Below are 23100 nucleotides of genomic sequence, written 5' to 3'. Positions count from 1 at the left end.
AATTGATCGTATGATAGCAATTTAGAGCTTGAATTAAAAAGTTAAGGCTTCAAATACAGATGAATGTGCAAAATAAGATGCTAAATAAAGTGCTGAGTGCTAGGCCAGTTCTTCCAGGTTTTCCTGAGTCCACTGTCTGTCTATTGTGGCCCAGTGTGGTCTAAATTCATGATGAATGTTCGTACAGTTCCTGGGGGTAATCCAGCAGGCTGGGAAAGTGGTGGCCATTTCAGAATCCTTCCACCGAGTCAGCAGGGTATTAGGCAGGGGTAGGGGCCAGAATAAGGGGGGGGGGCGGATTAGTTGGTCTTCGGGGCCGCATCTGCATACCTTTACTGAGACATATGGGATTTGGTGACATTTTCCTATGAGCCATCCAAGCTATCTATGTGGAACCATCAGCACAACTCAAGATCAATGGTTTAAATCACCCAACTTTCATTTACATCAGGGAACCAGGCAAAGTTGCCCATGTTCTCCTGCATTATTCGCTTTGGCCATAGAACCACTTGCAGCTTCCATTCGACATGACCTTCTTATTAGTGGTATCAAAATAGGCGACCACAACTTTAAAATCAGCCTGTTCATGGATGATATGCTACTATATATAACTGATCCAGAGACTTCAATGCCAAGACTCCAAGAAACTCTGCTTGCTTTTAGCAATATCTCCAGTTTACGCATCACCTACTCAAAATCCTCCATCTTGCCCTTAAACCTATCAAAACTTTATTAGTTTTTTTTTATCCTTACCAATAGTCCAAAAAGTCCCTACAATATTTGGAGATACAAATACCTTGCCACTTGAAAGACTTAGTCACAGTAAACCACATCAGAATATTCAAGGAAATTAAGTTAAGTATCCAAAAATGGGAAAAACACATTTTATCAGTTGTAGATTGACTGCATCTTCTCAAATCATTTGCCATGCCAAAACTTTTATATATATTTAGAGCCATACCCATTGACAACCAAACACACTTTTAAAAAGCTGGCAATCAACTTTTAACAACTTTTAACTATGTAAAACACCAAGGATAAGTTTTCTCACTCTAAGATGTAACAAAACTGAAGGTGGCCTGAATTATCCAGATCTCTCAGTGTACCATCACTCAACATTATTGGTCTCTTTGGTCAAACTAGCCTGATGTGGTAATGACATAGAGTGGTCCAAGCCTATACATCCATTGGTGACTCCTCTCTCCCTTCAAGTCCTATTATGGCTGAAGCCCTTGACTCACCCATCCTCAATTAATACAAATCCCTTCTTGCTGCCGGTCCTCAAGGCTTGGAATACTCTACATCCAAAGGCTCTACCTTCTCTATCACGATTCTCGTCAATTCATCACCAATCATGGCTACATCCAAATAACAGCACTACTCATCTTAAAATCTTGGAAGAAGCTATTGTAGATATTTCTTTGTGCACTGGGCTGTTGCCCAAATTCGAACACAAATTTGGCAAGACAATACCTTGGTTCTTCTACTTCCAATTAAATCATACTATGTCCTCAATTAGCCTTTCCAAAATTTTGAAGACACTGCTAACAGCCTTCAAGAAACTATTGGACTCTTTGAATGCACATTCAAAAGGCCTCATATCGGCCGTAAATGACATTGTAGTAAAACTAGACAACCTCATACCACCTTCCTCTCAACAACAGTGGAACCGGGTGACTTCAATGTCCATGCCGATGATGTGACCTCCAATTGGGCAATGGATCTAGTGTCTTCCATGGCCACACTAGGCCACACTAGGACTCTCTCAATTTGTTACGACTCCTACGCACCAGGCAGGGCACATACTAGACTTGATCTTTGGGTCTGGGATTTGGGTGAATGATATTGCGATGGAGGCGGTGACATGGTCGGATCACCTAGCCCTCAAGGCCCATATGGAGATGCTGCCCCAACCCTGTAAGGGCGGAGAGCCTATTTTGGCTCGCCCGCAGAGCCTGATGGACCCGGAACGGTTCCAAATGGCTCTACGGGATCCCTGGCCCCCTGGTGATTCCTTTGACATCCTGGTCGATGCCTGGCAAGATTGGCTATCCAGGGCGATCAACAAGATCGCTCCCCGACGTCCTCTGCGCCCTCGTGTGAGGCTGGCTCCATGGTATACCTTGGAGTTACGCCAGCTGAAACAAGGGCTCAGACGACTAGAGAGGCAGTGGCGGCGCACTCGTGACGCAGCGACGAGAACATCCTATAGAACGTTTATGAGGTCGCGGCCAGAATTGCGTCTGCAAATTCGTGCCCAGCACAATTGTTTTTTTATTTTATTTTATTTTGTTATTTTCCACACATAAACAACCTCTCTTTTTTTTTAACATAAAAAGTGAAAAAGAATAAAAAACAAAAACAAAACAAAAAGAGAAAAAATATCCAAATAGAGAGTGATTGAGCACATTGAAATTACATTAAAGAAAAATCACATTGATAAGTTTACTATATAAATTATACTAATCTATCCTTCTCCATATAAAATCAAACATCTCTACTTCCATTATATTTTTACCTACACCAAACCAATAATTAACAGGCGGTGTCTAAGCAATCAGTTGTTTCCTACCCAAAAATAAAATTTTTCCCATTTCTTTGTGGCATCACATTTCGATAAGCCTTTAACCATATTTGATAGAATATCCATTTCTGCTACATTCAGTATTTTTTGAATTAAATCATCCCTTTGTGGAACATTTTTCTGTCTCCAGACTGCGGCATAAAGAATTCTAGCCGCAGTCACAATATATATCATTAAATATTCATCTTCTCGTGGGAGCTCATCTCGGACCATCGAAAGTAACATTATCTCTGGTTTCAAAATAATATTAACTCTTAATATCTCTATTATTAGTTTATGTACCATTCTCCAATACCTTCTGGCTTGCTCACAGCTCCACCATAAATGAAAAAACGACCCTAACCGAATCCTACACTTCCAACATTTCGGGGAGAAGATTGGATTTATTTTATTCAGTTGTACAGGTGTAACATACCACCTGTGAAAAAGTTTAAAAGCATTCTCTCTAAAATTAATCGGTTTGATCACCTTATAATTATTTTTCCAGAATTGCGCCCACTGATCTAGCGTGATGGATTTTTTCAAATTGTTTGCCCACTTCAGCATTGTTTCCTTAATTACTTCATCCTCCAGCTTAATTTGTAGAAAATAATTATAGACCTTCTTGATTATCTTTTGCTTTTCTACCAATAAAATTTTATCAAAATCAAAATTTTGTTTCGTGAAGCCTAATAGTTTATCTTTATTATATTTTGATGTAATCTGCAACATATTCCACCAGTCTATCTTCACTCCCCGAGATTCTAATTGCTCCTTTTGTCTCAGTTTATCTCTTTCGTCCAATAAATCATTATACCTAATCACTACTGGTGCTTCCCAAATCTGTGGTAGAACAGCTGCTTCATGGGGTGAAATCCATCTTGGAGTTTTATCTCCATATATCTTAGCCTTAATCTTAATCCATGCTTCATATAAAGATTTCCTAATCAAATGATTTCTAAAATAAGTTTGTGGTTTCTTTGTATACCAAAGATTAGAGTGCCACCCTGATTGTAAATCAAATCCTTCTAATGCTAGGATACGTTTATCTTCTAAAGTCACCCAGTCCTTTAACCATAGGGTCTGGCATGCTAAATGATAAATTTCTAAATCAGGTAAGGCTAGACCACCATTTTGCTTTAAATCAGTTAACAGTCTCCATTTAATTCTGGGTCTTTTCCCCTGCCAAATAAACAGTCTATATTGTTGATTAAGTTTAGTAAAAAAAGGTTTTGTCACCGCGAAAGTGACCATTTGTAACAAGAATAAAACCTTTGGCAATAAACCCATTTTAATTAATGCAGCTCTCCCCATTAAAGACAAACCTAGATTATTCCATTTTTTTATTAACCGCTCCGTCTCCTTAAGTAATGGAATATAATTATTTTCAAAGATGGTGCTGCATCTATTGGTCATTATTATACCTAAGTACTTTACTTTTTTCTCAACTTTAAAACCTGATTTCCTTTCTATTTCTTGGGTTTGTTGTTGAGTCATATTCTTCGTCAGAATTTTTGTTTTTTGTTTATTCACCTTTAGGCCTGCTGATTCACTATAATCATTTAACTCTTTTAAGACTTCTTCTATTGCTTCCAGTGGCTCCTGTAATATTAGTACCATGTCGTCCGCGTAAGACAAAATTTTATAGTCTTCTCCTCTTGTCCTCAAGCCAGTTATTTTTTTATTTTTTCGTATTGCATTATTCAGGAATTCTAACGATAAAATAAATAATAAGGGTGAGAGTGGGCAGCCCTGTCTAGTACCTTTTGCGAGAGCTATATCTTCAGTTTGTTCTCCATTGACAATTATCTTGGCTATTTGCCTATCATAAATTGCTTGAATATTTTTAATAAATTCCCTTCCAAAATCCATTTTTTCAAGGACCCCAAACATAAAATTCCAGTCTAAGTTGTCAAATGCCTTTTCTGCGTCTATGAATAGAAAGGCTACTGACTTATCCCGATTATTTTCATAATATTCCAAAGCATTAGATAGTATATGGATATTTGTTCGCATGTATCTTTTCGGAAGAAAACCCGTTTGATCTGTATGTATTAAAGTTGTTAGTATTCTTTTTAGTCTGTTAGAAAGAATAAGGGAGTATAATTTGTAGTCTACATTTAACAAAGATATTGGGCGATAAGATCTAATATCTTCCAATTCTCCACCCACTTTAGGGATAAGACTAATATTACTATATCTCCAAGAATCTGGTAAACTAGCAGATTGCCAGATTTCTTCAGTTAAACTTTTAAAATGATTAATCAAGTTATCCTTAAAAGTGATGTAATATTCAGGCGGAATACCATCAGGGCCCGCCGCTTTATTTTTCTTTAATTTTGACCATGCTTCTTCTATCTCATACATTGTAATTGGGTCGTTTAATATCTTTTTCTTATCTTCCGTTAATTTTACCCATACTTTATCGGCTAGGTATTCCTCTTGTCTCTCTTTCGGAATCTGGCTTTTTTTATATAAGTTTGTATAAAAGTCTTTTATTATTACCTTTAAATCTTCAGTTCGTGTTTTATAATTTCCATCTTTATCTTTCAGTGTTTTTATAATTTTTTTTTCCTTTTCTTTCCTTATTTTATACGCTAGCCATTTCCCTGCTTTGTTTGCATGGTCAAAATAATACTGTCTAGAGTAGGCTATTTTCTTATCCATCTCCTCTAAAGCTAACAGATGTAGTTTATGTTGTAGAATTCTGATTTCTTCTATAATTCTCTTTTGGTAGGGATTAATTTTTAATTGATCTTCTTTTTGTTTTATTAAATCCGTTAATTCGACCATCTTCTTAGAGTCTTCTCGTCTCTTATTTGCCATAAAATTAATTACTAAACCTCTAAAATATGCCTTACTTGTATCCCATACTGTAGCAATCGAGACCTCCTTTTGTAAGTTAAACTGAAAGAAGAGATTCATCTCTTTACTTATATATTCTACAAACTTCTTATTTTTTGTAAGGCCAGGATACATTCTCCAACTAGATTTCCTTTCACTATGCTTCAAAACTAAAGAGATAGGCGCATGATCAGCTATAGTTGATGGTAAAATTTCTGCCTCCTGCACTAATTTCAGCAAGTTAGTCGATATCCACATCATATCAATCCTTGACCATGATTGATGCCGATTAGAAAAAAAAGTATAATCTCTATGGTTTGGATTTAATATACGCCATATATCCACCAGCGCCAGTTCTTCGACCATTTCACCAAAAATCTGCGGTAAAACATTGCTTCCAGTGACCTTTTTCCTCCTCTTTTTATTCACAACTCTATCCGATCTATCAATGTCAGTAACGCTTACTGCATTAAAATCCCCCATAATACAGAAGTTTTCATATTCATAGCTTGTGATCTTAGAATACAAATCCTGATAAAAAGCTCGCTGGTTTACATTAGGGGCATAAACATTCACTAAAAGAATTTTCTGTTGATCCTTCTGGATTTCTATCCCTTGAAAACGCGCATCACTAGCTTCAAAAATTAACTTAGGCTGAATATCTGCTCTAGTGTATGTTACTAGTCCTCTCTTCTTTTTGCTTTCCTCAGAGGTTATTATCGCCGTACCTAAACCTTTATTAATTAAAAAATGTTGATCCTTTTTTCTTATGTGGGTTTCTTGTAGGCATATAACATCTGCTTTTAACTTTTTGAGTTGGAGAAATACACGCTTTCTCTTCTGAGGCGAATTCATTCCATTAGTATTTATTGACACAATCTTCCAATTATTAACCATCCTAAATTATCCGTCTATCTGTCACTCTGTCAGCTGCGCCTTCTTTTTTTTCTGTAATCTAGTTTCTCTATATGAGCTTTCATCACCTTGTGACGCCTCTCCCTCACTTAAGCCCTGTGGAGAGCTGTCTCCCTCCCGATCTGTCTTCCTTAATTTCTCCTTTCTTTGCCAGTTCCTCACGTGAGCCTTCATAAAATCGTCCAGTTTAAGGACCGAGTCAATCCTATATCTGGTATTCATATATGTAAATAACATTCCTTCCGGGATTAACCATTTATACATTATACCTTTTTCCTGCAATTTCTCCGCTAATTTAAAATATTCTCTTCTTCTGTTTCTTACTGACCATGGAATCTCTTTTAAAATCTTAATTTTACTACCTCCAATCATTATTTGTTTTTCTCTAGATTCCGTCCAGACCGTCTGTCTAATTACCTTACGTACAAACTTTACATGTACCTCCCGCGGAAGTTCATTCTTTTTCGCATATAGTGTATTAACTCTATAGATAGCATCAATTTCTTTTTCTATTTCCTCACTTTCCAATCCTAATATATCCATTAAGAGCTCCGCCATTATTTTTAATAAAGATTCATTTTTTTGCTCAGGTAAATTAAGAAATCTGAGGACATATTCCGCCCGCTCCATTTCCATTTGTGCTATTTTGTCATTTTGTTGAACCTGTTTTTGTTCTATCTCATCAACTTTGCTTTCAGTTAATTTTAGTTTGCACTCTATAGACTTAGTAATTTTAACAACTTCAGATAAATCTTTTTTAGTATCTTTAAATTTACTATCTAAGCCTTCTAATTTGTCTGCAAGACCATCCATCTGCTTAGATAACGTATCTTTCATTTCATTTAGTGCCTCCATAAAATTCTGCTGCATTTCTTTCATACCTTCTTGAGAAATTGCAGACGCCACTGTTTTAGGATATCCAGGGGATGCCCTGAATTTCCCTTGCTGAGACATGGTAAACAAATGCGATAATAAACTTAACAAATTGAAATACTAAATTAATTCCCTGACAGGGCTTCTCAGCTGAGCTGACAACAAATCAGAGCACAATTGTTTAGAATAATCGGATACTTAACTACACTGCATCAAGGCAGACCAAATGTTAGAGAATTAGAAATAGGCTGCGAGACTTTTGCGAAATTTTTTGCAGACAAAATCACGTCGCTCCACCAGGACTTGCCCATCACATTGGATACAGTACATGAACTGGAGGCTCCGTGCCTGTCTTCCGGTTTAGTTCTAGACCACTTCAACCTACTCAGCCTGGAGGAAGTTGACGGAATTCTCTCCTCTGCACGCCCAACAACTTGCAATCTGGACCCGTGCCCCTCTTGGCTAATTAAATCTTGCCAGAGGGAGCTTAGATGTCCTTTACGGGACATCATAAATAGATCCCTCCTGGAGGGGCATTTTCCAACACCCTTGAAAGAGGCTATGGTCTGCCCCCTCCTGAAAAAAAGTGTAGCAGATCCAGCTGAATTGGCAAACTACCGACCGGTTTCTAATTTACCGTTTTTAGGTAAAATTATTGAGAGGGCAGCAGCGTTGCAGTTACAGGGTTTTCTGGATGACGCTTCTGTCCTAGACCCTTGCCAGTCCGGCTTTCGTCCAGGTCACGGGACGGAGACAGTGGTGGTCGCCTTAGCGAATGACCTCCAGCGGCATCTGGATCGAGGTGGTGTGGCGGTGCTGATGCTGTTAGATCTGTCGGCCACATTCGACACGGTCGACCATCGGCTACTGACCTGCCGCCTCGCCGACGTAGGGGTTAGGGGGTTGGTTTTACAATGGCTCTCCTCCTTCCTCGAGGATCGGGGACAAAGGGTGGCAATTGGGGGTGAGCTGTCCCAGAGGCACACATTAGATTGTTGGGTGCCCCAGGGAGCAGTCCTCTCACCGTTGCTATATAATATCTATATGCACCCTCTTGCCCAGATTGCCTGGAGGTACGGGCTTGGGTGTCACCAATATGCAGATGACACCCAGCTCTATCTGCTAATGGATGGCCGGCCTGGCTGCGTCCCAGGGAATTTAGACCCTGCACTGCAGGCCGTGGCAACTTGGCTAAGGCTGAGTGGGTTGAAGCTGAATACAGCGAAGACAGAAGTCCTTTGTGTGGGTCGGGGTGCTCTGGGGAGGGAAATACCTCTCCCGGTTTTTGCACCAGGTCAGGAGCTTGGGAGTTGTACTGGAGCCTTCACTACCAATGGAGGCCCAGATAGCAGCCACTGCTAAGTCAGCCTTCTTCCATCTAAGGCGGGCAAGGCAGTTGGCCCCCTTCCTAGAGTGCCGGGACCTAGCAACAGTGATTCATGCAACGGTCACCTCGAGACTGGATTACTGTAATGCCCTCTACATGGGGCTGCCTCTGTGCCGAACCCAGAAACTGCAGCTGGTGCAGAACGCGGCAGCTAGGCTGTTACTAGAGCTCCCAAAATGGGAGCACATACAGCCAGGGCTGCGTGGACTGCACTGGTTGCCAGTTACATACCGGATTCACTACAAAGTGCTGGTTATTACCTTTAAAGCCCTATATGGCCAAGGACCTGCCTACCTGAGGGACCGTCTTTCCCCATATGAACCCCAAAGAGCACTGAGGTCAGCAGGGAAGAACCTGCTGACTATCCCTGGGGCGAAGGAAACAAAACTACAGAGTACTCGCATGCGGGCTTTCTCCGTTGTAGCTCCACACCTATGGAACCAGCTCCAGGAAGAAGTGCGGGCCCCGTGGGACTTTGAACAGTTCCGCAGGGCCAGCAAGACCATCCTCTTTGGGATGGCCTTCACCGATTAAAAGATAGAGAGACTGCTTAAGTGATTTTTACCAACTGCTGAAATAGCACCACGATGTTAATTTTATCAATTTTAGCATTTTAATTAATTAGTTATTGTTTTTAAATATTATTGTATAACCTATTGTACTGATTTAATGCTGTTAGCTGCCCTGAGCCTGCTTCAGCGGGGAGGGCGGGATATAAATAAAACGATTGATTGATTGATTGATTGATTGAAGTTGTTACAAGTCCCTCCAAGTTTGAACTGGCTAAAACATGTATGGGACTACTTCCTTATGAAGAAAATAAATGACAAACTGCTACAAGCTGAGATTTTCCCAAAAGAAACTAACTTCACCGCCAAATGGCTCCCTTTCATCAATTTCATTTCATCGCAAGACAGCTCCCTACATGACCCTCTGCATCTAAAAATACTTTATTCTTAATTGCTATCCTTCATTTCCCTCTGCATCACACCTCTCTCTTAGCATGGTATAACTGAGGTGGAGCCACAGCACAGGTCCTTCACTATGATCCATTGTTAGATGTTATTTTCATTATCTCCTTCAGTATTTACTTTATTACCATTGTTCTAATTGGTCCCAACAGCATTTGTATATTCTTTATTGCATAATATTATTTAGTAATCTCTATCTTATAATTATTTTAACTTTTCAATTCACTGCCTTGACACAAATAGTTCAGCAACTAATAGCTTTCAGACTACAAGTGATATCAATCATTCTTAGCAAGGCAATGTCTTACCTCATACACCATTTCATTGTTTACTTTCATTCCCAGCAGCACTTTCGACTTCACATTATAGAGAGTGTCAGCATTCTGTTTGCTTTGTAACTACTTACTTTCTTGCTTAAACACTCATTTTAGCTAAATGCTTGCTATATATTGTTTACTTGAAAGAAAAACTACAATGTAGTCCACAACTAATCAACCCAATTATCATCTTTGTGTACAACTGTGAAGCAGTTTGTAAGCATTTAATACTGTATGCACAAATCTTTCAATAAGCCCTTTATTCATTAAAAAAATAAAAAAGATACCTCTGCAATTCCATCTACCATACAAATATCTGCCTATGACTTAATAATAAAAACAGCAGCTAGCAGAATGAACTATTCAGTTAAAGGTCTGGGTAAAAATAAATGTTCTGGCTATGTGCCTAATGGACAGCAAGGTAGGTGCGTGCCAGGTAATAAAATGAAATCAGAACAAACACCATATGTTTCTTAAATTAGATTTCTGTCATTAGTCAAGAATGCTCAATTGACTATTTTTGCAGATTATGTTTGAAGATGAGCATTGCATAAAATAGTGTCATAGGGTGCTCTGAGAAAAAATAATCTGCAAAGTTTTCTTTGTCCCAGTTCATACAACTACTGTAGCTTCTTTATTAGCATGGTGGAGGGCATACAAGAAGAAGAAGATATTGGATTTATATCCTGCCCTATACTCTGAATCTCAGAGTTTCAGAGCAGTCACAATCTCCTCTACCTTTCCTCCCACAACAGACACCCTGTGAGGTAGGCGGGGCTGAGAGAACTTTTACAGCAGCTGCCCTTTCAAGGACAACTCCTGTGAAAGCTATGGCTGACCCAAGGCCATTCCAGCAGGTGCAAGTGGAGGAATGGGGAATCAAACATGGTTCTCCCAGATAAGAGTCCATGCACTTAACCACTTAAAGGGTGGGTTCAAAGCATAAGCACGCCCAATAGATAGTGAGTTTAGCTCTTTATTCAGTGATTCAGCATAGTGAGATAGGAACAGAACTGTCTGGTAGGACCAACGGCCCTGCTTATAAGCATGCAAACGTCCCAACCCAAAAACCCATTACCATCATCCCATTACACACAACAATAAGTTAATAGCTAGCCTAACGATCCCTGATGGGCCTCCTTCCTGAATCCTATTACCATAATCTCATTACATACAACTATAGGTTAATAGCTGGCCTAACAATCCCTGATGGGCCTTCTTCCTGAATCCAGGTGGCTGTTGTTTTAGGGTCTCCAGCTCACCCAAGTCTCTGCTGGCCCTAAGGCCAAACTCCAGTTCCAATACATAACACCCCTCCCCCCAAAGTTTCCCAACACCTAACAAACATAGTCTCTAAGATGTGCTGGTTTCCATCGCTCCCCGTTGGACCGACGAAGCCCCTCAAGTGTGGCCGAGGAGTCTGGTTCCTTTGTCTGGGTTGCCGGTGCTGAGCTGCTAGAAGACTGCGGCAGTGGAGCGGTAGCAGGGTCCCCGATGTCGGAGGTGCCCGGTGGGGGTTCCTCCGCTTCCTGGTAATCTGGCTGGGCACTGACTCCCGCTGGCTCCTGCAGCAGCACCAACCGGGCTTGCTCTGTGGTGTCCAATGTAGCATCTGACTAGGCAGGGAGCATGCAGTGGCGGAGTTGATCTACGTGTCTGCACAGGACTTGGCCCCCATCGGTCAAGACCTTGTATGAAACTGGGCCCTTGACTCAGATGACTTGGATGGGGATCCATGCTGGGCCACTGCTGAAGTTCCAGGCATATACGGAGTCTCCCAGAAAAAATCCTCGGGGTGCCTCCTGGCACTCCAGTGACGGCTGAGCTTCAGGGGCAATATCTGGATGGAGACGGTCCAGTCTGGTCATCAGGCAGTGGCCCATGAGAAGCTCTGCTGGGCTACGACCTGTGGTAGCACTAGGGTTCACTCGATGGCCAAAAAGGAACGCAGCTAATCAGTGGTCCCAGTCCCCGTGAATTAATCTCTGAAGAGACTCTTTTGTTGTGTGCACCATCCTTTCTGCCTGTCCATTGGTGGTCAGGTGGAACGGGGCAGAGCGGATGTGCCTGATGAGGTAGCAACCCAGAAACTCTTGGAACTCCTCTGAAGTGAAGGCTGTTCCGTTGTCTGTGACCACCGTGTCCAGGATGCCGTGTGTGCAGAAAATCCTATGGAGCGCCCCGATTGCTACTCGTGAGGAGGTAGAAGTGACTGAGACTACCTCCAACCACTTGGTGTATGAGTCCACCAAAATAAAGAATATTTGCTCCTGAAAGGGGCCTGCAAAGTCCAAGTGCAACTGGGACCATGAGTTGCGGGTGGACTCCCAGTGTTGCACAGAAGTGCGGGGTGGTTCTGGCCGGATTTCCTGGCAGGCCTGGCATTGCTTGACCCAGGCCTCAATCTCACTGTCCACCCCCGGCCACCATACATAGCTCCAGGCGAGCGCTTTCATTTTAACGATGCCCGGGTGAGTCTCATGTAGGGCTTTTAAAACTCATTGGCGCAAGACAAAGGGAACCACCACCCAGCTGCCCCGGAGTAAGCATCCCTTGTGGGAAGAGAGTTCATCCTGGTGTGAGGAAAAGGCTGTAAATTTGGGGCCTGTCTGGCCGGTAGGCCACCCCTTCCCCACCCAGTCGAGGACGCAGGATAAGATGTGGTCCTTACCCGAGTGGCGGGTGATGTCAGCAGCTTGCAATGGTCAGTCGGGGAGATCCTTGATGAGTAAGATCTGGTGGGCTGGTGCCCGGTCCGGGTCTTGGGCAGGTAACGGCAGGCGACTTAGGGCCTCGGCATGCCCCATCACTTTTCCTGGCCTGTGCTGCAGGGAATATTGGTAGCCTGCTAAAAAAATAGGCCAGCGCAGGGCCCAGGGCAAAAGCATCTGGGGAGTTTGCCTGTCAGGAGCGAGTAGACCCAGCAAGGGCTTGTGGTCTGTGGCAATGGTGTACGGCCGCCTGTAGAGGTAGTTGTGGAACTTTTTTACTCCTGCAACGATGACCAGCGCTGCTTTGTCAATTTGCACATAGTTGCATTTGGCCAAAGTCAGGGTGCAGGAGTAATAAGCCACTGGCACCTCCCTGCCGTCCGGGAGGCGATGGCCCACACCGTACGGGGAAGCGTCGCAGGTGAGGATGACCGGCAAGGATTCATCGAAGTGTGCCAGGACCTTGTTGGAGGTCAGCAGGTCTTTGACGGCCTGGAATGCGGAGGCTTGCTTCTTACCCCAGACCCAAGGAGCATTCTTGTCAAGGAGATGGTGAAGGGGTTCCACGAACGTGGCTTTGAGGGGCAGGAAGGAATGATAAAAGTTCAGGAGACCTAAAAATGCTTGTAGCTCCTGTTTGGATTTGGGTTCCGGGGCATCGACTATGGCGCTGACTTTGCTGGGAGCTGGATGAATGCCCTCTGCATCAACTAAGAATCCCAGGAACTCAACCCGCAGGACTCCCAGGAGACACTTTTCCCGCTTCACTTTTATCCCAGCTGAGTCGAAACATTGTAGGATGGCACAGAGATGGTTGATGAAGTCCTCTTCCATCAGGGCATCAGTAGAACATCATCAAAGAAGGGCTGGACCCCGAGGATACCTTTTAAGATGGAGTCCATTAAGTTTTGGAAGATCCCCAGGGCCACGCTGACCCAAAACTGCATTCTCTTAAGCTTGAATGCCCCCCTGGGTGTAACAATCATTTGCGCCTCAGTGGTGGCTTCATCGACTGGCAGTTGTTGGTATGTCTGTGCCAGATCCAATTTGCCAAAGATTTTCGCACCAGTGAGGGAAGCTAGAACATGGAAGACCATCGACACTGGGTAGGTGTGGTCTTGTAGTGCCTTGTTCAGCGTACACTTGTAGTTTGCATAGATGCAAATATCTCCATTAGGCTTTATGGGGGTGACAATAGGGATTTCCCAGGTTTCATTGGGCACGGGTTCTAGCACCCCTTGGGGCACTAGGCAGTCTAGTTTCACCTCAATTTTATGTTTGAGCACGAAAGGGATGCTCCTGGCCTTCATTCTGATCAGCTGCACTTGGGGGTCTAGATCTAGGGACATTGGCGGCCCTTTGTAACAGCCCAAGGTACCATCAAAGATGGACGGAAATTCATTGCAAACCCTCCCCAAGACTGTGGGGGTTAAGCTATGCACTCCTGTGACTGCAAACCCCAAAGACGTGAACCATGCCAGACCCAGCAAACTTGTGCATCGGCCACCCACCACCAGCAAGTCCAAAAGTTCGTCAAAATTTCTGTACTGCACCCAGAACTTTCCCCACCCCCTTATTTCTGCATTGTTCTGTGAAAAGTCTGTGAGGATGAGCCCCACGGGCCAGAGATGAGGCCATTCCTTGGGACAAATTTTCCTGAGGGAAATGGAAGATCCTATGTCCAATTCCATCAGGCAAGAAGTTCCCTCTAACTTAACAGTCACCTTGATTTTATCTGGGTTGTCTAAGGGCAGATGCAGTACCTGTAGTGGTTGGAATGACGTGGTGGGGAGCTCCATCTCATCCATTGACTCCTGGTGCACGGTTTGTCACCTTCAGGTCTCTTTGGAGCAGCAGACTTGGGCGATGTGGCCGACTTTACCACAGTTCCGGCATTGGGCAACTTGGAACCGGCAGGTCCTCCGCTCATGGAGCTCTCCGCAGCTGGTGCAGAGAGTTGAGATTGCAGCATGAGGTGGTGTTGCGGTCAGGCGTGAGGCATGGTGAGTAGATTGGGGCAACTGTAGAACCTCTTCCACTTCTCAGCCGATTGCATGTGATGGACTGCCGTGGTGACCCTCTTGGAAACTGATGGGCTTGGCGGCAGACGAACCTCTGTGGTGAACTGGTCTTCTGCCTCTGCGGCGAGGGCCTCTTCCATCATGACCTGGAATATGAGGTCCTTCGTGGCAAGGAGCCCCCATTGGATTCTTTCATTCCTGAGGCTGCACACTAGCCAGTCCTGGAGGGCCTCCTCCAGGTTGCTGAAATTGCTGAAATTGCAGTGGTGGGGCTCCCTTCAGAGAGCCGTAACGAAAGCTGTAATCAATTCACCCACTGCCTGGTTCCTTCCATAGAAAGCGTGGTGGGCCACTATGATGGAGGGTTTAGGCGCGAAGCGCTCTTGAAGTCGGTTCAAGATGATCCAGTATGGCATGTCTTTGAGGTTGGCCAGAGCCAGCAGGAAACAGGTGATCTCGAATGTCGAGCGACCACGGACATGGAAGAAAGTGGCCCGCTTCTTTGCCTCGTCTGTGATGTCCGAAGACTCCAGGAAGAAAGCAAAGTGGGAGGCGTAGGATTCCCAGTCCTCACTGGTGGCGTTGAACTCATTGAAGTGTCCTGGAGTGGCAGCCATGTCAGCAGCGATGTGTTGTACAATGCTGGATGCAGAGTGCAGCGATGCACAGTGCAGTGCCGATGGCTGGGGCTCCTCGCTCACCAGGATCCCACCTTCATCGCCAGTAAAATGTACTGGGTTCAAAGCATGAGGACACCCAAGAGATAGTGAGTTCAGCTCTTTATTCAGTGATTCAACATAGTGAGATAGGAACAGAACTGTCTGTCAGAAGCAACAGCCCTGCTTATATGCATGCAAACCTCCCCTCCCCATCCAAAAACCCATTACCATCATCCCATTACACACAACTATAGGTTAATAGCTGGCCTAATGATCCCTGATGGGCCTCCTTCCTGAATCCCATTACCACAATCCCATTAATAATAATAATAATTTTTTTTAGTTTATATCCCGCCCTCCCCGCCGAAGCAGGCTCAGGGCGGCTTACATAGCATAAAATACAAATATTACAATAACATAATAATAAAATACCCCAATTACATCATAATTCTATTTCTTAATTAAATATACTATTACATTTAAAACCAACAGTTAAAACTAACAAGTTAAACCAAAGATTAATTTCGTGCTACAATCTTGATATAACACAGTTTTTATATGATGATGGTAACATTCCACATTAAAAAGCCAGCTGGAAGACAGTGGTCTTGCAGGCCCCATTGAACTGGTTAAGGCTCTGCAAGGCCCGTACCTCTTCTGGTAATTGATTCCACCAATGGGGCGCTGTAATCGAGAAGGCCCTCTCCCTCGTCACTTTCAACTTGGCCTCCTTCGGCCCAGGGATTGTCAGCAGATTTTGCAAGCCAGATCTCAGTACTCTCTGGGGAACGTATGGGGAAAGACGGTCCCTAAGGTAGGCAGGTCCTCGGCCATATAGGGCTTTAAAGGTAATAACCAGCACCTTATAATGAATCCGGTACACAATTGGCAGCCAATGCAGTTCCCGTAGCCTAGGCTGTATATGCTCCCACTTAGGGAGTCCCAACAACAGTCTGGCTGCCGCGTTCTGCACTAGCTGCAGTTTCCGGGTTCAGCACAGGGGCAGCCCCATGTAGAGGGCATTACAGTAGTCTAACCTTGAGGTGACCGTTGCATGGATTACTGTTGCCAGGTCAACACGCTCCAGGAAGGGAGCCAACTGCCTCGCCCACCTAAGATGAAAAAAGGCGGATTTAGCAGTGGCTGCTATCTGGGCCCCCATTGATAAAGAAGGCTCCAGTAGTACCCCCAGGCTCTTGACCCTGCACGCTGTTTCCAATGGTGCACCATCAAAAACCGGTAGGGGGATTTCCCTTCCTAGGTCGCCACAACTAGGACAAAGGACCTCTGTCTTCTCTGGATTCAACTTCAGCCTACTCAGCCTGAGCCAACCTGCCACGGCTTGTAACGCCAGGTCCAGATTTTCTGGGACATCGTTAGGCTGGCCGTCCATCAATAGATAGAGCTGGGTGTCATCAACATACTGGTGGCAACCCAGCCCATACCTCCGGGCAATCTGAGCAAGGGGGCGCATGTAGATGTTAAACAACATTGGGGAGAGAACCGCCTCCTGAGGCACCCCACAATTAAGTGGGTGTCTCTGGGACAGCTCTCCCCCAATCGCCACCCTTTGTCCCTGACCCTCAAGGAAAGAGGAAAGCCATTGCAAGGCCAGCCCCTGAATCCCTGCGTCGGCGAGGCGATGGGTCAGTAGCTGGTGGTCGACCGTATTGAATGCAGCTGATAGGTCTAACAGCAACAGCACCGCCAAACCACCTCAATCCAGATGCACACAACTATAGGTTAATAGCTGGCCTAACGATCCCTGATGGGCCTCCTTCCTGAATCCTGGTGGCTATTGTTTTAGGATCTCCAGCTCAGCCAAGCCTCTGCTGGCCCAAGTGGTGTTATGTATTGGAACTCCAGTTCCAATACATAACACCACTACACCAATCTGGCTCTCACCAAACTGGTTCTCACCAAAGAGGCTCAAGCTCTACACCACAAGGCTTAATATGGCCATCTGCACAGACAGGTCTCGTGATCCTTCCTCTTTCAGGAAAGATTGTGCAAATGATGCATACAATCACATCACATTGTGGGCATGGCTGGATTGCATGAACTCCACACCTACTTTTCACCACACCTATTGAGTTTCTGATACTTCTGTACTATAAATCAGGACTCTTGGCAGCTCACTTGTACATTTTTTTAAAAAAATGTTATGTTCAAATACTGTCTTCTTAGTTAAAAAGTGATGAGGAAACACTTCTTCTTGAGAACCTAGAAAGCTAGTGCCAATCAGCATGGACAGTGACAGATACAGAGTCCATAATTAACAAAAGCCACATGATCTGCATAAAGAAGAGATGCAAAAGACAACACAGCTGGTGATAATTGTACCTTGAAACTAATTATTATGTTAAAGGAGGTACTAGCTTAAAAGCAGAATGTGTCCAGTCAGTGTCATTCTCCCACAATGTATCTAAATTTGTTTGAGAAATCATTACACAAAACTTCAACATATAAAGCACCAGTTGCGAGAAGTTTTAATTACTGGTTGTTTAAGAAAAAAAACCAGATGCTTTATGGCTATTATAGGTTGAGCAAAGAATGGCTGACTATATCCTTCTTCACTATTTAATAGTGTTTATTCAAACAAAAGATGCACATCTGTTTTTTTTTTTAATTGTAATTATACTTATGACTGAAATTTTAAAAAATCAGATTTTTAAAAAGTTTCTAAATAGCTTATGACATAGTGGGTTCAAAGCATCGAGGAGCCGAGGTAGCAGTGATAATAGCTCTTTATTAGAAGCAGCATGGTGAGGGCCACTCCAACAAGACTGGGGAAAGAGCCTACCAGCCAAACCTATATACAACTCTCAGTTCCTGTGCAAGCATGCCATTGGTTCATTCAAACAGGCAGGGGGCCTGTGATTGGAGTAGAGCAGCAGGTATTTGGATCCTACTGTCCATTGTTCCCAAGTCCCCAAGCTCTGCTCTCCTGTCTCCAATGAACCTGGCAGGAATCTTATACTTCAATCCTATACATAACACAGCCAAAATTGAAAGAGCAGCTCATTTGGTTTGGGGATGTGAATGGTAATCAGAGGTTTTCTTTATGTTTTTGGGATTTGATTTTGTATATATTTTTTTTAAAAAAAATCAATTAGTGGGTAAATGTTGGCATTCACTGTTGCAAGTTTGACTTGCCTGTTGCTAATGATCCAGTTCCTTCAGGAGAGCCATCCTCAAGGACATGTAGAATATACTAGTGCAGTCTGTCTTGAGTATCTGGAATGGAGACAAACTGGGCTGATTAAGCCATTCACCCATTCAAGGAGCTCCACTTTGAAATGAGTTGGACTCTACAAAAAACAAACTAAAAAAGGGACCATGAACAATTCAAAACACATCGGATTAAATTTATCTGATTAAGAATATAATATCAAGAACCAGCTGTAGAAATCTAAGCTAACATAGTGGGGGAGGGGGGGAATTGCACCGACATGGCAGTTAGAACTACAAATAAAGTGAATAAATAAATAAAGCACACTACTTTGACTGAAGGAATGTAAACTTGGCACCAGTTGATCATCTATTAGAAGGAAATGCTAAAGAACATCTCTATGTACTGTGTTCCACTCCTCCTTAGTTTTGGTTTAACTAGAACAATATCTAAACTTAATTTTTGAATTGAATCCTATGCAATTTGCCACAGCCTTCATTTCCATCACATTGCTAATTAACCCATGTACATTACTAAAATACTACAAAAAGCAATTTTGTTGTAATCATATTTATGACTGAATTCTGCTTCATTTTATGCAGAGGTGTTTTTATTTTCCAAACCCTCAAAAGGTGCAATATGTATACAATCACACCAAGACTAGATCTTTGCAGTGGAGCAGTGGGGAATTTCGAATACATTTATTTGAACTTTGGAAATGAGACCAGGGAATTTGGAACTCCAGCATTTTTTTTTTGGGGGGGGGGGGAGGGCGGATTTCAAATAATGAAAATTTTGGAAGCATCCTTACTTTGCAGACAAGAAGAATGTGTTTCCCATGGTCAATGCTGTGCCTAGCCCTTCACAAAACGATCTTTGCCAAAGTTTACTTCACTGTACATCAAGAATGATTTGCTACTTTCCTTTCAGCTGTGTCTTCTTCTGTAAGTCTCTGCCATTGAAAAGGCAGGAAAGAATGCCAGGGAGCAGCCACCCTAGTTGCTGAAGTCAGAGGTAGACTGGTAACTGATATCATGAAATATGAAATGGAAAATCACAGATATTTCTTCTTGTTTTAAATCTTTAGCCTGGATGTGTAAATACCACTGAAGTGGACATTAAAAAGTCTTCTCGAATGAAAAATCCTCACAAAACAAGGAAGGTAGGTTCTGCTTCTCAATGATCATTTACATGTATGGTAAATAATAATTCTTACCTTACATTGAAGGGACCCTTATTTCTGGGCACTTATGGGGTATAAATTATTTCTAAAATAGAAACAAGATTCTGTTGGTCACGTTTTTTGTATGTGCGGCATGAATCTTTCTAGAAATATATTAAATTCTGCTGAATCTAAATCGCTGTTCAGACAACTAGGCTTCATAAACTTTGAGTAGTGTATTGTCATAGCTATTGCCAGATCTACCAATGTATTCCTATGAGAGTGAGTTTAAGGATATAATTAAGGGGAGACATGCTAAATTGGCAGTTCTTCCCAACCACGACTTGAATCTCATTTCTGTCCTTCCCACCAAAAATAGGATAACACTTTGGTTACATTCTGATGACACACCAAGCCAATATAAAATCTGAATGTGCACAAACCCAGCTTGTTGACTTACACGTGCATTTTGCTGCCTTTTCATATGGTGCATGATGAAGGAATCCTGGTTTAAAACTAAATGCAGTTCTTTGTGATATGAAAATGTAGGTGTGTGACTTAACCAGAATTACTTTGCCACAGACACAAGCTAGAATTCTTTACTAGGGCTTAGTCTGGGTTTCGAATCCCAGTTCACATGTAACTTACTCTGGTTAAGCCATGTACTTGCATATGCACATCATGGGTAGCCAAAGTTAGCTTTATACTTCCTTCATAATCTGTTAAAATTCTGCTAAATCTTTTCTCCCTTGAAACTGTTATAATCTGGCAGCACAAAAATTCAAACACAATAGTGTTGTCTATATTTGGTTGATTTTTGCTGTTGCTAATTACAGGCTTTGGGTGATTATTTAAATTAAAGAACAGGGTGGTGAGAAAAAGCACTCACTCTCTCCCAATATGGTGTCATTAATAATTGATTGGAAACAGGAATCTCCTGCATAATATATGCCTCTTGGCCCTGTGGCCAGGAACTTACATTGTAATACATAGACTGGGAACATCTGTACTCTTCATATACTGTTCTGGAAGAGTCCCCGGCATTTTCAGCTTAAAGGATCTCAGGTATCAGGTATTGGGAGAGTCCTTTTTCTGTCAAGAGCTTTTTGGCCCTCAAAGTAGGCAACACTGAGCTAGATGGTTTGATTCAGGCTGCTTCAAATGTTCATTTAAGGTTCTTAATAATCCACCATCATCCTTAGTACTCACAACCACCCACTTTCTGAAAGTCTGGAAGGGTGCCTATGCAGTCTGACTGCTTGCCCTATCTTGGTGATGGCAGCAGCATTTGTATGCCTGTCCTTTTCTTTTTGGGGGAAGGGGGTGATGGATATAAGACACTACACTTAACTGTGCCTGATCAATATCTGGAAGGATAAATTCCTGGGAATTCCATGTGAGCCCCTGGAGATTCATGATGGGAAAAGGGCAAGATATAAATACAGTGAATAATAAGCAAACAATAAATTAGACATGTGAAGAATTTCTAGCACTATTATAGAACTACTGGGTGAAGCAGAAGAATGGTTCCTTACATTCTCTTGTAAGAAAAAAAATCTGCTTTTCAGTTAAGTTTTGAAAATTTTAATCCAAATCAATATTCCAGCACAATTTTTTCAAACATTCATCTTCTGGCTTTTTGCATTCCGAGATTCCTTTCAAAATAAGAGTCACAGCTTAAGTTATAGACAATGCTTAGAAACAATCCTTTTGTTAGTAGATTAAAAAAACTTTTCTGCAATCAAGATTCAGAGAACTGAAGACTAGTGGTCCAATCCACAGGCCAGGTAGTAGGACTATAGTAAGAGTTAGGACAACTGCTAGCCACTAGGTTGTAATGACATTTTGGATACAATATGCGTTCTGTTCATGAGTTGTGCCAAGAATTGTAATGAGTCATATATCAAGTGTCTGGCGCACACTAGGGAACTATACAAATAGCAATCTATTATGACACTGTACTTGTGTTTCCATTTTCTTCTCCCAGCTCACTCCCAGTGAGGATAAGAGCTGTTTGTGTATGGATCATTTCCCCTTATTTTCTATTCTTCAGCCTTCAATAAAATATTAACATGATCAGATGTAACTGTTATAGTGTTACAGAAATCAGCTTTCAGATGGTGAACACAGATGGGCATGTCCTACTTCACATCTACACTTGATGTGTGGTAAAATTCTCCCCACCACTTGTCAGGAACGCTTAGATAATTAGCAGCAACTTTACAGATGCACATGAATCCGTAGATCTGTTCTATGTAGGGTTGCCAATTCCAATTCAAGAAATATCTGGGGACTTTGGGGGTGGAGCCAGGAAACTTTGGGAGTGGAGCCAGGAGACATTGGGGGCAGAGCCAGGAACAAGGGTGTGACAAGCATAATTGAACTCCAAGGGAGTTCTGGCCATTACATTTAAAGGGACAGCACACTTTTTTAAATGTCTTCCTTCCATAGGAAATAATGAAGGATAGGGGCACCTTTTTTTGAGGCTCATAGAATTGGACTTCCTGGTCCAATCGTTTTGAAACTTGGGGGGTACTTTGGGGAGAGGCACTAGATACTATACCAAAAATGTGGTGCCTCTACCTCAAAAAACAGCTCCCCCAGAGCCCCTGAAACCTCCAGATCAATTCCCCATTATACCCTATGAGAATCGATCTCCACGTAGGGAATAATGAAGTGCTCAGCAGACATTTCCCTCCCCCCCCCATTTCTGGCGACTCTGAAATGAGGGATTGGCCTCTCTACTCACAAGTTGCTGCCAACTTCTTCAAAGTAACACAGACACACCATCCCAAGAGGAAGCCTTTCAATCAGAGACTGAAGCCTCCAGAGGTGGAAAGTCACATGGTCCTCTGGGGGCAGGGCTTCCCCCCGCCGGTCAGCTGACTGGGGGCGGGAAGGAGCCTGGGAAAGTGGAAGAACCCCTGCTGGAACCTGGGGATTGGCAAGCCTAGTTCTATTTCATGGCATGATGGTGGTTGTGTAACTGCTTCTCCACATATGGTAAAAATAGCTACAGCTGTTAGCTTCTTTTTTAGGGATACATGGGAGGGATTGTTTCCATATAGGTTTAATATTGTGTACTCTTTGCCTGTTCTTCACCTACTTTTCTGTTGAACTATGGGAAGACTGCTTCCCTTTGCTATCTGTGTTTAGGCCCTTTTAAACTGGAGAAAGGGAAAAAAGGAGAGCATGTGAATGCAAAAAAGGGTTAAACTATAAGAGAACCACTAAAAGAGGAAGTAGGAACAGACCATGATTGACAGCAAATGGGGAGATAACATAATAATCCAATCCAGAGGGAAAGGAGAAAGAGCAAAAATGTCTAAACAGACACCTACATCACAGTGAGATGACATAAGGTGAAAATGTAAAGCTACCGTAGGTCAGAGAGCTCACTAGAGGAAAGGTTGGCCACAGCAAGGTGTAAGTAACTTAAAATACTGACACAGGTCTTGAGAAATTGATGTAGTGATTACTTTGTTCAAATATAGGTGCAATTAGG

General features: G+C 42.8%; 1 protein-coding gene across 9 annotated transcripts in view; it reads left to right on the top strand.

Moving 5' to 3' along the window:
• Positions 1–23100, top strand: part of RGS7 (regulator of G protein signaling 7) — a 376996-nt gene that overhangs the window by 315741 nt on the left and 38155 nt on the right. For all 9 annotated transcript variants that reach the window (XM_060243399.1, XM_060243417.1, XM_060243443.1 and 6 more), the window contains exon 10: positions 19521–19595. In XM_060243399.1, coding sequence (XP_060099382.1) covers positions 19521–19595 — 75 coding nt within the window. The remainder of the gene's footprint in view (positions 1–19520; positions 19596–23100) is intronic.

Source organism: Heteronotia binoei, chromosome 1 (assembly GCF_032191835.1).
Source record: "Heteronotia binoei isolate CCM8104 ecotype False Entrance Well chromosome 1, APGP_CSIRO_Hbin_v1, whole genome shotgun sequence".
NCBI lineage: Eukaryota > Metazoa > Chordata > Lepidosauria > Squamata > Gekkonidae > Heteronotia > Heteronotia binoei.
Note: the sequence above shows the minus strand (reverse complement) of the source record. Positions and strands in the feature narration are given on the sequence as shown.